The sequence below is a fragment of the Musa acuminata genome, chromosome BXJ1-4, assembly GCF_036884655.1.
Source record: "Musa acuminata AAA Group cultivar baxijiao chromosome BXJ1-4, Cavendish_Baxijiao_AAA, whole genome shotgun sequence".
In the NCBI taxonomy this organism is placed as follows: domain Eukaryota; kingdom Viridiplantae; phylum Streptophyta; class Magnoliopsida; order Zingiberales; family Musaceae; genus Musa; species Musa acuminata.
Window position 1 is genome coordinate 3,936,451 of NC_088330.1, and position 15,234 is coordinate 3,951,684.

A 15,234-nucleotide genomic window follows, 5' to 3' on the forward strand; every position below is an offset into this window, starting at 1 on the left:
CAAAAAGCATCTCTCTTTATATCTTCATTATGAACTATAATATCTCCTGCTCATTGATTTCATCTCATTAGGAGACAACAGATGTAGTATATTCCACTAATTGTCATGGTATTATTCATTTCTTGGCTATGTGACAAATGCTATTCCTTGGTGTTATAACATTCTATTACAAAGAAGAAGAAAGCCAAATCACAACAACATACACATTTAAAGAACTGTATTATTAGACCAAGTAGAAGCATTCTTACGCTACGGATTCCATTTTTAGGGGCCGGCCATTGATCTCTCGGTGAACATCTCGAGCCAGGTTGACTTTGTTCACCCTGTTCTTGTCACCATTCCTAGTCTTTCACGTCCACCCTTGTCCTCCTCCATCTCCTTCCCCCATAACCATGCGTCCACGTTCCCCATCCCAATCGCCACCACTGCGCCATGGGCGACCAGTCCCCGCCATGGCCGCCGCACCTCCTCCTCGTGTTCTTCCTCTTCCTCGCGACATGGCGGGCCGCCGCCGATGCGCCGGACGACCGCAGCGCCCTCCTCAAGTTCAAGGAGACGACGCTGTCTCCGGCTCCAAGCGACTGGGGCGGGCAGGATGGCCCGTGCAACAAGAACAAGTCGATATGGACCGGAGTCTACTGCGACAAAGACGGGAGAGTGTCCATTCTGCGGCTAGAGAGCATGAACTTGTCGGGCACGTTGAGCCTCGACGCCCTCTCAGAATTACCGAACCTTCGCTCGCTTAGCTTCAGCAACAACAGCCTCGAGGGGTCGATCCCGGACGTCACGAAGCTGCCCAATTTGAAGTCTATATACCTGTCGATGAACCGGTTCGCCGGGGAGATACCGGACGGCATGTTCTCGGCGATGCTGGGGCTGAAGGTGTTGTGGCTGTCGCAGAACAACTTCTCGGGGTCGATTCCGAGTTCTCTGACGGCGCCGAAGAAGCTCGCCGAGCTGCGGCTGGATGGCAACAAGTTCGAGGGCCAAATCCCTGCTCTATGGCAGCCCAATCTGCAGCTGGTGAACGTCTCCTTTAACGATCTGGAGGGGCCGATCCCGGAAAGGCTCAGCAATATGAGTGCCAGTTGGTTCGAAGGTCAGTCTTCCCTTTTCCTAAATGAAGAGCGTCGCGGACTCCAAACTCTGACACCCGACTCTGTTTCACCTCAACAGGTAACAAGAATCTCTGCGGCCCACCGCTTGCGGTCTCATGCGAGTCACCGAAGAAGAATCTCTCGCCTGCTCTTCTCGTCGTCGTCATAGTGATATCAGTTGCAGCGTTGGTGGCGATCGTGGGAGCGACTACTTTCCTCTTCCGGCGCCGGAAAAAAGAGGCTACAACGGTTAACAAGCTTCGATCCGTTAAACCCGAAACGACGGTGCATTTGGAGGCAGACGGGATGGCGCTGGGAACAGTAAGGTATCACGAAGGGGAGAAGAAGGTGCCGAAGGAGGAGAAGCTGTTGTTCGTCGGGGAGAGGAGGGGGACGTTCGTCCTACAGGATTTACTCAGGGCTTCAGCTGAGGTTCTTGGCAGCGGAAACTTTGGCTCTTCCTACAAAGCCATCCTGCTCGATGGCCCCTCGGTGGTGGTGAAGAGGTTCAAGGAGATGAATGGAGTGGGGAGAGAATACTTCCAAGAGCACATGAGAAGGCTGGGGAGATTGTCTCACCCTAATCTTCTGCCTTTGGTGGCTTACTACTACAGGAAGGAGGAGAAGCTGTTGATCTCCGACTACATCCCTAATGGAAGCTTAGCTCACATGCTATATGGTAAACCACTCGAACCCCATCGCATGCCATTTCTTATCTTAGATATAGACATTCCAAAATACTTATCAATGATCCAAATAAAATATGCGATGAGCACGAACTGCAGGGAATCGCACTTCAAGAACATCACCACTGGATTGGCCAACGCGCTTAAAGATCATCAAAGGTGTAGCGAGAGGCCTCGCCTACCTGTACGAGGAGCTCCCGATGCTTACCGTTCCCCATGGCCATCTCAAGTCCTCGAACGTGCTGCTTGATCTCTCCTTTGAGCCCATCCTCACGGACTACGCCCTGGCGCCTGTGATGAACAAGGCTCATGCGTCGGAGTTGATGGTGGCTTACAAGTCCCCGGAGTGCGCCCAGCACGGCAAACCGTCCACGAAGAGCGACGTGTGGAGCCTCGGGATACTGATGCTCGAGATACTAACCGGCAGGTTTCCGGCAAATCATCTGAGGCCGGGAAGAGCAGGCACGGATTTGGCGAAATGGGTTAGCTCGGTGATCAGGGAAGAGTGGACCGGCGAAGTGTTCGACGGCACCATGAAGGGGACGAGGAACAGCGAAGGTGAGATGCTGAAGCTGCTGCGGATAGCCATGGCGTGCTGCGAGACCGACGTTCGCAGGAGGTGCGAAATGGCGGCAGCGCTCGAGAGGATCGAAGAGCTGAAGGAACGAGAGAGCGACGCGGAGTTCTCTTCTTCGGCCATTAGCGAGGGTGAAGCCTTTTATTCTTCCAAAGCCTTGACCGATGACGACTTCTCCTTCTCCTAAGAACTGAGGAGATTTGCATTTCCATTTCCATTTGGAGCATTGATTTGTTTGATTTCAAATTCGACTTGTCCTTTTTTTGTGTTAGATATATGTTATGTTCTCATAAGACTTGAAGAACATCTCTTATTGGTGTGCAGCAGAAATGACCTCACGGAGGATAAATAATACCCACCTTCATTAATAATCACTTGAAGAAAAAGATCATTAAGCCAATGCTCGTTAGTTATCCGTACGTCGGAAAGAAGCAAACATACTGCATTGATAAGGGAATGCAAATCTACCGCTTGCCAAAAGAGATTCGCATGTCTTAACCACCAAAGCTAGTCGAAATCGGCTACCGAATCCAATTCGTCCTATTTCGGGGCAATTCCCGCACATCGTCCGGTGCCGTACAACTGTAACAATCCCAACTGCTGCAGAATCCAACACCTCCAAAACAAATTCTGGTCAACGCGTCCGCCCTGACGGTCAATGAGTCAAACCGAAACAGGACTTCCCTCCCCTATACTCGCTCTGCGCCTCAGGATCAAAACCACGCAAGAGATTTGAGCAGAAACGAGGGAGGAAGACGAAGAGAGAGAGAGAGGCCGACCATCTCAGCCTTCACCTCCTGTGCCTCTCCGGGGAAGAGGGGTTAGCCCGTCGCAGAGACCGGCGGAGGTGAGCGCCCCGTATCTTCTCATGTCCATTTCCGAAGAGCTTCTTCTCGATCCTGATGTGCTGATGTGATGGGCACCAGCCGTTTGTGACGATGCAGAGAGGGATGTCGCAGAGGGAGAAGCCAGACGGTGCGGCGTCCCCGCTGGTTGCGGTCGCCATCGACAAGGACAAGAACAGCCAGAGTGCTTTCAAATGGGCTCTGGACAACGTCGTCACCAAAGGCCAGACCCTCACCCTCGTCCATGTCAACACCAAGCCCTCATGTAAGCAAGCTGGCTCGTCCTCCACCCATGAACGAAGAGATCTTTGGCATTCCTGACTGTTCCTTCTCTTTTCCATGCGATGCAGCGGGTTACGAAGATGACGCTGCCGCTGTTGCCAACACGATCAGGGAAATATTCGTCCCGTTTCGATGTTTCTGCACCCGAAAGAATGTGAGTCGTGTTTCATCTAATCTCACATCTTAGCTGATTCTTCGTAATCTAAAAATGTAGTCAACAGATTGCATTCAGGAACATGAACATCTAAAGCAAGCTAAAATAATTCCTGTTTGAATGATTAATTATGAGATTTGGAATTGAGAGAATGCAGCACTCTGTCCACTTCACTGATGAAGAATCAGTGAAGAATCTGCTGTTTCTTTTCCGGCAAGCAAAATATTTAGTTGCTGCTAAGAAACCTCGAGGTTATATTCCATGTCCTATTGCTGAAGCAGCATCTCAAAATCATACAACGATCCTCTTCAAACTAGGATAAGAACATGTTTCGAGTAGATTTCCCCTGGTGAAAGGAAGTTGCCCGATGACCCGAGAAGATTCACAATGTATGCAAGTTCTTCTGCTGATCCTCTTCGGAACAGCTCCCAGTTGACTGTGGGTTATGTTCATGAAATTGAATCCGCCGTGTTCCGAAATCTCATACTTGTAACTGATAGTTAGCATCCGAGTAATCCTTAATAGGTACAATGCAAAGATGTGGTGCTCGAAGACACTGATGTTGCCAAAGCGATCACAGAGTTCGTCACCAACGCCGCGGTCGAAAAGCTTGTGATTGGATCATCATCAAGAAGCGGATTCGTTAGGTGAGCTTAAATTACTGGAGCAATTCTTGGACTAATCGAAGATCTCTGAGACTCGAATCATCTTCCCTCTCAGATCATTCAGGAGCACAGACCTCAGTACCACCATCTGCAAAGGTGTGCCAGATTTCTGCAGTGTCTACATCATCTCCAAGGGGAAGGTCTCCTCGATGAGGAACGCCGTCCGGCCACCTCCGCCTGTCTCTCTTCTCCGGAATCAAATCCAAGGCCAAGCAAGTGTTAAACCCGATACATTAAGCCAGAACGCCAAGAATGGCACGAGAGGTCCGGTGCCGAGTGATGCTGCATTGACTCCGTGGAATCTGCAGAAAGATAATGAATCGATAAAGTAAGAGTTCTCATCACCAAACAAACCTTTGGAGCTCATACATGTGAACAAGATGATGCTGAACACGAGATATGTCTGCCTCGATTAGGTCCCCTTTTACCAGGGGAGGACGTGCTTCGACTACGAGATCATATGGAGAGTCGATGGCGGACAGCGATGTCTCATTCGTGAGCAGCGGCAGGTCAAGCGAACGCTCCTACCCTCCGAGGTTGTCAAATCTTTCAGACAGCTACGAGCGCAGTTTCGAGTCACCACGCAGGTCGGTGGGCGCAGTCTCATCCGCCAATGGATTCTCCTCCGTGTCTCATGAGAGCTCATCATCTCAGAACATGGTATGGCATTTACTCGCCACAAGGAAGTAGTCTGAAGCCATAGTTGCATCTGTACCTGGTTAACCGACATGCGTGTTACCATGGAGCTCGCAGGAGGATGTGGAAGCAGAGATTAGGAGGCTGAAATTAGAGCTCAAGCAGACCATGGACATGTACAGCACAGCATGCAAAGAAGCACTCACAGCTAAACAGAAGGTAACCTTCCCTCACCGTTCCCCGAATCTGGACTCGTTTTCAGACGACGACTTCCGCTGCAGACGATGGAGCTCCAACGCTGGAAGATGGACGAAGAGAAAAGAATCAAAGACGCTCGATTGGCGGAAGAAGAAGCTCTGGCTTTAGCGGAGAGCGAGAAAGCAAGGTGTGTCGCAGCGATACAGACGGCCGAGGCATCAAAAAGGATAGCAGAAAACGAAGCACACAAGAGGATCAGTGCAGAGATGAAGGCATTCAAAGACGCCGAGGATAAGAAGAAGGCTTTCGATGCTTTGTCCCATACAAACCTCAGGTACAGGAGGTACACGATCGAGGAGATAGAGGTAGCCACCGACTACTTTGCAGAGGAGAGAAAGATAGGAGAAGGTGGCTATGGCCCTGTTTACAGATGCACTCTGGATCATACGCCTGTTGCCATTAAGGTATTACGTCCAGATGCCGCCCAAGGAAGGTCACAGTTCCAGCAAGAGGTAGGAAATCCAGAGAAGACTACAACTCGGTGATCCCAAGTCTAATTGAACTCTTCCTCGATCTTTGTTTGTATGATCATCTTTTGCGTGAACAGGTTGAAATCCTATGCTGCATTCGGCACCCAAACATGGTTCTGCTGCTGGGCGCTTGCCCGGAATACGGCTGCCTTGTGTACGAGTACATGGCAAATGGGAGCTTGGACGATCGATTGTTCCGGCGAGGTAACACACCACCCATCCCTTGGCAGAACAGGTTCCGGATCGCGGCGGAGATTGGCACGGGCCTCCTCTTCCTGCACCAGACCAGGCCGGAGCCGCTGGTACACAGAGACCTCAAGCCTGCAAACATCCTCCTCGACAGGAACTACGTGAGCAAGATCAGCGACGTCGGCCTCGCCCGCTTGGTCCCCCCCTCCGTTGCCGACACCGTCACCCAGTATCGCATGACGGCCACCGCCGGCACGTTCTGCTACATCGACCCGGAGTATCAGCAGACCGGCATGCTCGGCATCAAGTCCGACATATACTCTCTTGGGATCATGCTGCTGCAGATCATCACCGGCAAACCTCCCATGGGGCTGACACACCACGTCGAGCGTGCGATCGAGAAGGGGACGTTCATAGAAATGTTGGATCACTCGGTGCCGGATTGGCCGGTGGAGGAAGCTCTAAGCTTAGCCAAGATGTCACTCCAGTGTGCGGAACTCAGACGCAAGGATCGGCCGGATCTCGCGACGGCCATACTGCCGGAGCTCAACAGACTCAGAGATCTCGCAGAGGAGAACATGCAGTTCTCCCCGTTTGGGACTGGTTCATACGCCTCACCTATCCACAGTCAAGTTTCCACACAAGTATGTTCTCTTATCTTGTCTACTAGCTTTATCCGGGACGAAAGAAAGGTGCAATCCGAACAGGAAATAGTTGTGATTCCTTAACATACAACATCAGCAAATAAGAAGTAATATGAAGAGCTCATCTTTTATTTCAGGATATCATGAGTGGGCCTGGAACTGTACAATCTGGATATGACAGCTCAAGAAGCCGATATAGTGGATCATCCATTCCGGGAAGATGAATGAGCAGAGTCTTGTCTTGTGAGGAAGCAAGCAGTTCTTCTGGGGATATAGCTTCACAAGAAATAATAATAATAATAATAATAATAATAATAAAATGCTTGTTTCATCTTAAATATTTGGTGCAAGTTGAATGTAATATATCCTGCCTTTTTTGTGTGTTGGAAGCAGCACATCATCATCACCAAGCACAATGAAGGAGGTGAACCATCATCACTCCCATTCTCTGTACTGAAACTATCAAAAAGAAATAGCTTCTCCTTGTTGATGTAAAAGGAGAGATGCTGAAGGAAGCTGACTGCAAGTGAAGGCCCAGAGAGACTCTGGTCTTCTTCTACCTCATGACAGCACCAACAGTTTAATGATATATATTGTCTGTATCGATCCTTCTCTCACGGAATCTTATGTACCATTACATCTGTCTTTACCTTGCAAGTATCAACTAGGCTTTTCTCATCTGGTCGACTTATGCATAGGTTTGGTTTCCATGTACAAATAAATAATCAAGCTTGTGGGTGTTTTCATATAGCATCGACATATTAAGTAATTGCTACTCTTCTGGAGTTGTGGAAGAATGAAAGCAGAGAGGATGTATGGTTCAATCTTCCGGTAGTTTTATCCGAGTAGAAGAAGGAGAAGAGGATTATAGAATCAGATGAAAGTGTTTGAGAAATGTAGTCGAATCATAGAAAACCTCTTTAGATCAGATTTTTAATTGCTGTCCTGCAAATAAAGAGACATGATTACCTAAAAGTGGAGCATCGACTTCAGTTCTGGCGATCGGCGATGTAGCGAGCGAGATGGCGCAGGGGCGCCGCCTTGACGCGGTCGAACCCATGCAGCTCTGCTTCCGCTTTCACCACCAGGGTTTGTGCCAGCTCCTGCGCCTTCTCGAGGCCCATCAGCTTCGGATACGTCGTCTTGCCGCTCGCCACGTCCTTCCCGGCCGTTTTCCCCAACTCCTCCGTCGTTTTCGTCACGTCCAGTATGTCGTCCACCACCTGGAACAGCTGGCCGACGCAGCGCGCGTACCGCCTTACGCTCTCGACCTCGGCGTCCCCGCCGCCGCCCACGATCACCCCACACGCCGCGGCCGCCTCCAGCAGCCTCGCCGTCTTGTGCAGGTGGATGTACTCCAGCACGCCGACGCCCACTGCCTTGCCCTCGCTGTCGACGTCCACAAACTGGCCCGCCACCAGCCCCTCCGGCCCCATCGCCGACCCGTACTCCGCGACGGCCCGGAGGACCCGATCCGCCGGCACGCTGGCCGTGGCGGCGGCCACGTGCTCGAAGGCCAGGGCGATGAGGGCGTCGCCGGTGATCACGGCGGTGCCCTCGCCGAAGACACGGTGGTTGGACGGCCGCCCCCGGCGGAGGTCGTCGTTGTCCATGCAGGGGAGGTCGTCGTGGATGAGGGACATGACGTGCAGCATCTCGACGGCGCAGGCGACGGGCATGGCGGTGGCCTCATCGCCTCCGACGAGCTCACAGGAGGCGAGAGCGAGGATAGGGCGGATGCGCTTCCCGGCGCTCAGAAGGGAGTAGCGCATCGACTCGTGGAGCCGCTCAGGGTAGCGAAGGGGCACAGCGCGGTCCAGGGCCGCGTCCACCCGCCGGGCCTTGTCGGCCATGTACGCCTTCAGGTCGAACCGGTCCACCGCCGCCGCCTCAGCCTGCCGTATCGGGCCATCGTGCAGCCGGGTGGAGGCGGATCGCAAGGCCGCAGGGACGCGGCCGCTCCCCGGAGCACGAGCGAGGAGACGCGCCGTCACGTATGCCATGAGAAGGCGGCGGTGTCGCTAAGCATTCTTCCTTGGGAGAGACCTCGATCGATGTTTCAGGTCGGCGTCCACCTCCCTGTACGTGGCAGGTTGATTATTGGAGGGTTAGTTTAAAATGAAAGGAATAAATCACTTCTATTGATAATTAAAAGAAAGAGAAATTTCTATTGAAAAAAGAAAAAATGATAAAGAAAATGGCAATTCGAGTGAATAGGTGATCCAAAATTTGGTCAACTAAATCTGATTGGTTAGAAGTGAAGATCGGTACATTGTTGTATAAATGATAGATATCATATTCAAATTTAGGTATGGACATCACGTACATTATTTAATGTAATAATTTTTTATAACTAAATCAGCTGATCCATCAAGCTAAGTTTTTGGATAAAATTAATTTTTATTTTTTGTAAATAATGACAAGGAGGAGAAGAGCTGCTTCATGATGTTCCAATGGAGTAATAATGGGAGTTGATGGATAAGATAAAAGAGGAGACTGGGAAGGATGCAAGTTGACATGTGCAAACAGAACGAATCTCGAGATGGATAGAGAGAGAGAGAGAGAGACTCATTATTATTTCTTATCATTGATGTGGAAGGCGTCAGTCTGTCCTAAAAGAACTCACGTGGTGGGCGGATCGTAACAAATGGAGGAACCCTTGAAGCGGAATTTAACCTAACACAACAAAAGCTAGAAAGAATGAAATTTTATAAATCTCATTATAAGAAAATAATTTTTTTTTCCACAAAGAATAAAGGATCAGGATGAGATTTTATCTAAATATTTTAAAGTTGATATCTTTATTAATTAAATTTATTTTTTTAAAATAAATAAAAAATATCTATTTAATAATATTAAATGAAGGTATAAACAAGAACATCAAACTTATCACTTATATAATAAAATATATTAATTGATCATATATCTTAATTTTCTTCTCATCCTCTATTCTCCTTTTTACTTCCTTTATTATATTCAAATATTTTTTGTACCTATATATCACTCTACGACACCTTAAATGTTATGATGTGTTACGTCTTTTCGACGATATTAAGAGGCCTGACATGAGAATAATACACTCTTTTAAGACACTCTCGATCGACTCAGGTCGCAAAGAAGTTTGAGCTATACTTCCTTAAGAATGTGCGCATGAGGCCATCAACGGTAATGCTTCTTAGACTTGGGTAAAGAGGAAGAAATACTTTTTTCGATTTTGTCACTTAACTAATAAGATCTAAGACGAACAAGAAACTCATTTGTTGCATGTAGTACAAGTCTTCATGATGGGGATCAAGCATTCTTTTCTTCTTTTTTATTGGTGGGAATGCCATCGGCAACGATAGTCAAGGTGCTTCAAAGAGTCAACCAATACATTGTCATTGAGATAACGGTATTGAATAAGTGCGAGAAGATGCGCAAAAGATTGAGACAAGAGCGACTACCGTCAGTCTCGACCCTGAGTTCACCACGGTGAAGAAGAAATGATTGACCCGAGCTACCTCACTAGATATCTAAGTCAACTCCCTTAAGCATAACCAAAATCTTTTTTCAGATAAAGAAAAAAGAGTTTTTGAAAAATCCAAAGATACTATTGGAAAAGAGGGATAAATTTAAGAATTGTTATTTCCACCATGATTATGGTCATGACATAGAAGACTATTATGATTTGAAGGATCAGATCGAGCAACTTAGAGGCACCTTGAAAAATTCGTTCGGAGATACCATGAACCCTCATCCCCACCTTGCTAGTTGATGAAGAGGTAAATCAATATCATCATCAGTAGACCTACTTCGAGAGAAGATAACTCCTCAAGTCATAAAGCCTACACTTGAGCTACCATTGAAAAGCACCTAAGGTTTGAAGGCAGCTCAGAAATAACCTTCTAGGAAGAAAAGACAGAGTACCTCGACCCAAACTATGATGATGCCCTGGTGGTTTTCGAAATAATGATTAACGCCCGAGTGAAAAGGGTCATGATTGACATAGGTAGTTCTACTGATATCCTCTACTTTAACACTTTTCAAAGGCTTAGGCTCTTGGCTAACGATCTCAACCCTATGACTTCTTTGCTGATTGAGTTCATTAGCGACTTCATCTCCCCTCTTAGGACCATAAGCCTGCACATCACGTTTGGTGATGAGCCATGCTCCAAAATGGTGATGACTAAATTCATTGTAGTTGACACCTCCTCAACATACAACGCGATTATAGGCCAACCCACACTCAATAGGCTGAGGGCAATGATGTCGACCTACCATATGGTGATAAAATTCTCAAAAAAAATTAATGTCAGAGAATTGAGAAGCAACCTGAGGGAGTTGCACTAGTGTTATCTAATAATGGTCTCCCTACTGAAAAGGGCTCAGCTTGAGGCATCGTCAATGATGGATCACCGAAATTCTACCAAGTCCCTCTCACATCCAGAGTCGATGGAGTTGCTAATCGAGGTGCCTCTGGACAAAGCCTATCCTGATCAAGTTGTCAAAGTTAGGGTGACACTTCCTGAGTAGAAGTAAATGCAAATCATCAATTTTCTTAAGGAGAAAGTCGAGGTGTTTGCATGGTCACCGAGAAACATATTAGGAATCGATCTAGATGTGGTCCAACACCACTTGAATATCTCCTTCGAGGCTCAATCGGTGAAGCAAAAGCCTCACAAGTTTGCTTAGGGCGATAACGAAGCTTTATCCATATTTCCAAGCACATGCCATACAAGTGATCACCGATGGGGCTTTGCCACACCTAAAGAGGAACCGAGCAACACCCAAAGAGGAATTAGGCACCTTCTAAGGCTCTATCGTGCTCGATGAGGAACCGAGTGCCTTCTAGGGCTCTACCATGCCCGACAAGGAACCAGATGCCTTTCGGGGCTTTATGGTGCCCAATAAGGAACCAAATGGCTTCATCTTCGAAGAGTACAAATCTAGAAGGTCCAAATCACAAGATTTAGGACAAAAGAAATGTCAAATGAAGTGATGGGAGGTTTGGGTCGTACTTTAAGGAGTCAAGCTGAGACCCACATTGATCAATCAATCCTCATCCATTTTCTGAATTGCCTCATAGAAAGAGAATTGTCCCTTAGTTAAAACACTTGATTTGCCTCCTTGTCCAAAAGGAAGGGAGGGGTGTTATCAATGCAATATGTCGACCAGGCAAGGTTGAATATCTAGTCTTGGCTTAAACTTACGAGGAAGAAGCGCTCTTAGCAACCTTCGTTGTTGGAAGGGGCACCACTACTTTAAAAACCCCCCTGAGTGACTATGTAATAGTCAGTTCTCCCCTTACACAATAGAAAACAAATAGCAAAAAAGGGTGCAAGTCGGAGTAATATCGACACATGTCTCCGATGAACACTATTAGGTAGCATCATTAGTTTGACGCCATTTGAGAAGGTGATATCCCTCACCATTGGAGGCACGACAGTATCACCAAGTGGAGGGAAAGATAGAGTCTCACCTCGAAGGTGTTGCAAGATAGGCAGAAAGACCCAAGCGTGGGGTTGAAAGGGTACTGACCAAATCGAGGGACTCGTAAATCAAACTCGGTCAGAATATAATACTTAGTTCGCAAGTGATCCAAGAGATGTGCGCTCACCACCGAGTCTTAGTAATACAAACTTCTTATAAACTCCAAGTCCCAAGAGATGTCTCCTCTAACAAAGGGGAGGATGCAACCTCCCCCACCCTTTGATTGTTTAAAGATGGAGTATAGACCTCAATCGACTAGTGGCTAGAGGATCGAGAGAAACTTGTATGAGAAATTAATGACAGTCCGACTTGAGACGGAAGAGTAGGATAACTAGTTGGTTACAGGACTCACATTGGGACGAGGGACTTAAGGATCGACCTTCCTTGTCAAGAACTGAGACGGGATGGAGAATGCTCTTAAGGGGGCTCTGGGGGCAAGGTTGAAAGCTTCCGGGGAGGCTCTGATAGCTGGGGTCTCTGAAGGCTCAGATGGAAAAATAAATCCTGCTATACAGGGGGAGGGGATTTATAAGGCGAAGGTCGATCTCTCTCCTCCTATGATCAAAACAAGTGTTTCTTTGAAGCAAATCCTAAGAGACATTGATAATAAGAGGATCTGAAACCCATTATGATGGAGAGAGGATTTGAAATTTACCATAGTAGAGAGAGGACTTTGATGCCCGCCATGGCGGAGAGAAGACTTGAAATCTGTCATGGCGAAAGAAAGACTTGGAATCTGCCATGGCGGAAGACTTGAAATATGTTACGATAGAGTGAAATATGCCTAAGGTGTATGAGTTGAAAAAACCCAACATGCGCTGTGATTAATTCGCCACTATGGAGACATAGGGCAAAATATGCTCGAGGCATGTGGGTCGAGAAAATCCAACCCACATCAAGAAAAATTCGCCATGACAGAGACGTAGGACACAATGTATTTGAAGCTGTGAATCGAGAAAATTCGATTTATGCCAAGATTAATATGTCACAATGGAGCATATGGTGAAATGTGCCCGAGACGTATGAGTCAATCGTGCCAATGAAATGTGTTTGAGGTATATGAGTCGAGAAAACCCAACCCGTGCTAAGATTAATTCGCCATGATGGAGATATATGATGAAATGTGCTTGAGACATATTAATCGAGAAAACCATACTCGCGCTATGATTAATCCGTCATAATTAAGATACAGGCGAAATGTGCTTGAGATGTGAGTCGTGAAAAGCCACCTTAGAGCTACTTCAGACACTTGCGCCTTCGGGTTTGGACCACGTCAAATTGACTCAGACGTGGACAATGATTTTCCTCAACATTTTGGCATTAGAAGGAGAGTCAAAATGATAGGAAATACATTAACGACCAATCAATATCTAACACATAAGTACCATGTGGAAACTGTAGTGGAAGAAGAGAGATCCAGGTCACCCTCGCCCCGTCTACCCACGTGGACAAAAGTCTAAGTCGGGTTGTTCGAGGGTGTCTCTCCACTATCGCTCACGTGCACAAAACGCAAAGATGGGAACGTTGAAGTAGTTACGGGTTGTCCCCTAAGGTATAAAAGGCAATCTCGACACCATGTCAAAAGGGCTCTCTTCCTAAAAAAATTGATACCCACTAAGCCCTCGATGACTAACTTAAACGTTGGAGGATTGGATCGAGAAACTTCTCTCGATATCGGCTTGAATATAGGTAATGCCTCGCGAGCTTGATGACCTCACCTTAAAGCCAATTCGGATACTCATATACTCATATAGCATCAATATCTTAATTAATTGCTAGGATGTATAGTTCAATCTTCCGGTAGCTTATCTGAGTAGAAGGAGAAGAGGATTATTGAATAAGAAGAAATTTGTTGAGAAATGTAGTCGGATCAAATAAAACCTCTTTAGATCAGATTTAATTGCTGTCCTGTAAATAAAGAGACATAAAGAAGGACGTGATTACCTAAAAGTGGAGCATCGACTTCAGTTCTGGCGATCGGCGATGTAGCGAGCGAGATGGCGCAGGGGCGCCGCCTTGACACGGTCGAACCCATGCAACTCTGCTTCCGCTTTCACCACCAGGGTTTGTGCCAGGTCCTGCGCCTTCTCGAGGCCCATCAGCTTCGGGTACGTCGTCTTGCCGCTCGCCACGTCCTTCCCGGCCGTTTTCCCCAACTCCTCCGTCGTTTTCGTCACGTCCAGTATGTCGTCCACCACCTGGAACAGCTGGCCGACGCAGCGCGCGTACCGCCTTACGCTCTCGACCTCGGCGTCCCCGCCGCCGCCCACGATCACCCCACACGCCGCGGCCGCCTCCAGCAGCCTCGCCGTCTTGTGCAGGTGGATGTACTCCAGCACGCCGACGCCCACTGCCTTGCCCTCGCTGTCGATGTCCACAAACTGGCCCGCCACCAGCCCCTCCGACCCAATAGCCGACCCGTACTCCGCGACGGCTCGGAGAACCCGATCCGCCGGCACGCTGGCCGTGGCGGCGGCCACGTGCTCGAAGGCCAGGGCGATGAGGGCGTCGCCGGTGATCACGGCGGTGCCCTCGCCGAAGACACGGTGGTTGGACGGCTGGCCCCGACGGAGGTCGTCGTTGTCCATGCAGGGGAGGTCGTCGTGGATGAGGGACACGGCGTGCAGCATCTCGACGGCGCAGGCGACGGGCATGGCGGTGGCCTCATCGCCTCCGACGAGCTCACAAGAGGCGAGGGCGAGGATAGGGCAGATGCGCTTGCCGGCGCTCAGGAGGGAGTAGCGCATCGACTCGTGGAGCCGCTCAGGGTAGCGGAGGGGCACAGCACGGTCCAGGGCCGCGTCCACCCGCCGGGCCTTGTCGGCCATGTACGCCTTCAGGTCGAACCGGTCCACCGCCGCTTCGGCCTGTCCCATCGGACCATCGTGCAGCCGGGTGGAGGCGGATCGCAAGACCGCAGGGACGCGGCCGCTCCCCGGAGCACGGGCGAGGAGACGCGCCGTCACGTATGCCATGAGACGGCGGCGGTGTCGCGAAGCGTTCTTCTTTGGGAGAGAGTTGGATCCATGTCATTTGAAGTTGGGCGTTCGCGTCCCTGTAGATGGCAGGTTGATTATTAGAGGATTAGCTTAAAATGAAAAGAATAAAGCACTTATATTGATAATTAAAATAAAGAGAAATTTTTTATAGGAAAAAGAAAAATGATGAAGAATATGCATCTTCTTTATGGGACGCTGCAGATCTGAACTCTCATGTGTTTTCTACGGAGAAACATTAGCTCGCTCTATTTAATCCGAACCAA

The 15,234-nt window shown here is 48.6% G+C and overlaps 4 protein-coding genes and 1 pseudogene across 4 annotated transcripts; 3 read left to right on the plus strand and 2 right to left on the minus strand.

Moving 5' to 3' along the window:
- Positions 1-432: 432 nt before the first annotated feature.
- LOC135672012 (pollen receptor-like kinase 4) lies at positions 433-2,547 on the plus strand. Its single transcript, XM_065180468.1, has 3 exons — positions 433-1,099; positions 1,177-1,776; positions 1,883-2,547. The coding sequence occupies exons 1-3, from the start codon at positions 433-435 to the stop codon at positions 2,545-2,547; spliced, it is 1,932 nt and encodes a 643-aa protein (XP_065036540.1).
- A 763-nt stretch (positions 2,548-3,310) lies between these two features.
- Positions 3,311-4,638, plus strand: LOC108952551 (U-box domain-containing protein 35-like). The gene is made up of 4 exons (XM_018824693.2): positions 3,311-3,470; positions 3,556-3,641; positions 4,167-4,288; positions 4,362-4,638. The coding sequence occupies exons 1-4, from the start codon at positions 3,311-3,313 to the stop codon at positions 4,636-4,638; spliced, it is 645 nt and encodes a 214-aa protein (XP_018680238.1).
- A 67-nt stretch (positions 4,639-4,705) lies between these two features.
- On the plus strand, positions 4,706-6,695 carry LOC135672013 (U-box domain-containing protein 34-like; annotated as a pseudogene).
- LOC135642248 (heterodimeric geranylgeranyl pyrophosphate synthase large subunit 1, chloroplastic-like) lies at positions 6,611-8,506 on the minus strand. The gene is made up of 2 exons (XM_065158232.1): positions 7,473-8,506; positions 6,611-6,779 (listed from the first exon to the last, which is right to left on the minus strand). Exon 1 carries the CDS (start codon positions 8,504-8,506, stop codon positions 7,493-7,495), a length of 1,014 nt encoding a protein of 337 aa, XP_065014304.1. The 3' UTR covers positions 6,611-6,779; positions 7,473-7,492.
- Positions 8,507-13,936: 5,430 nt separating this feature from the next.
- On the minus strand, positions 13,937-15,166 carry LOC135642252 (geranylgeranyl pyrophosphate synthase 7, chloroplastic-like). Its single transcript, XM_065158241.1, has one exon. It carries the CDS (start codon positions 14,945-14,947, stop codon positions 13,937-13,939), a length of 1,011 nt encoding a protein of 336 aa, XP_065014313.1. The 5' UTR covers positions 14,948-15,166.
- Positions 15,167-15,234: the final 68 nt, after the last annotated feature.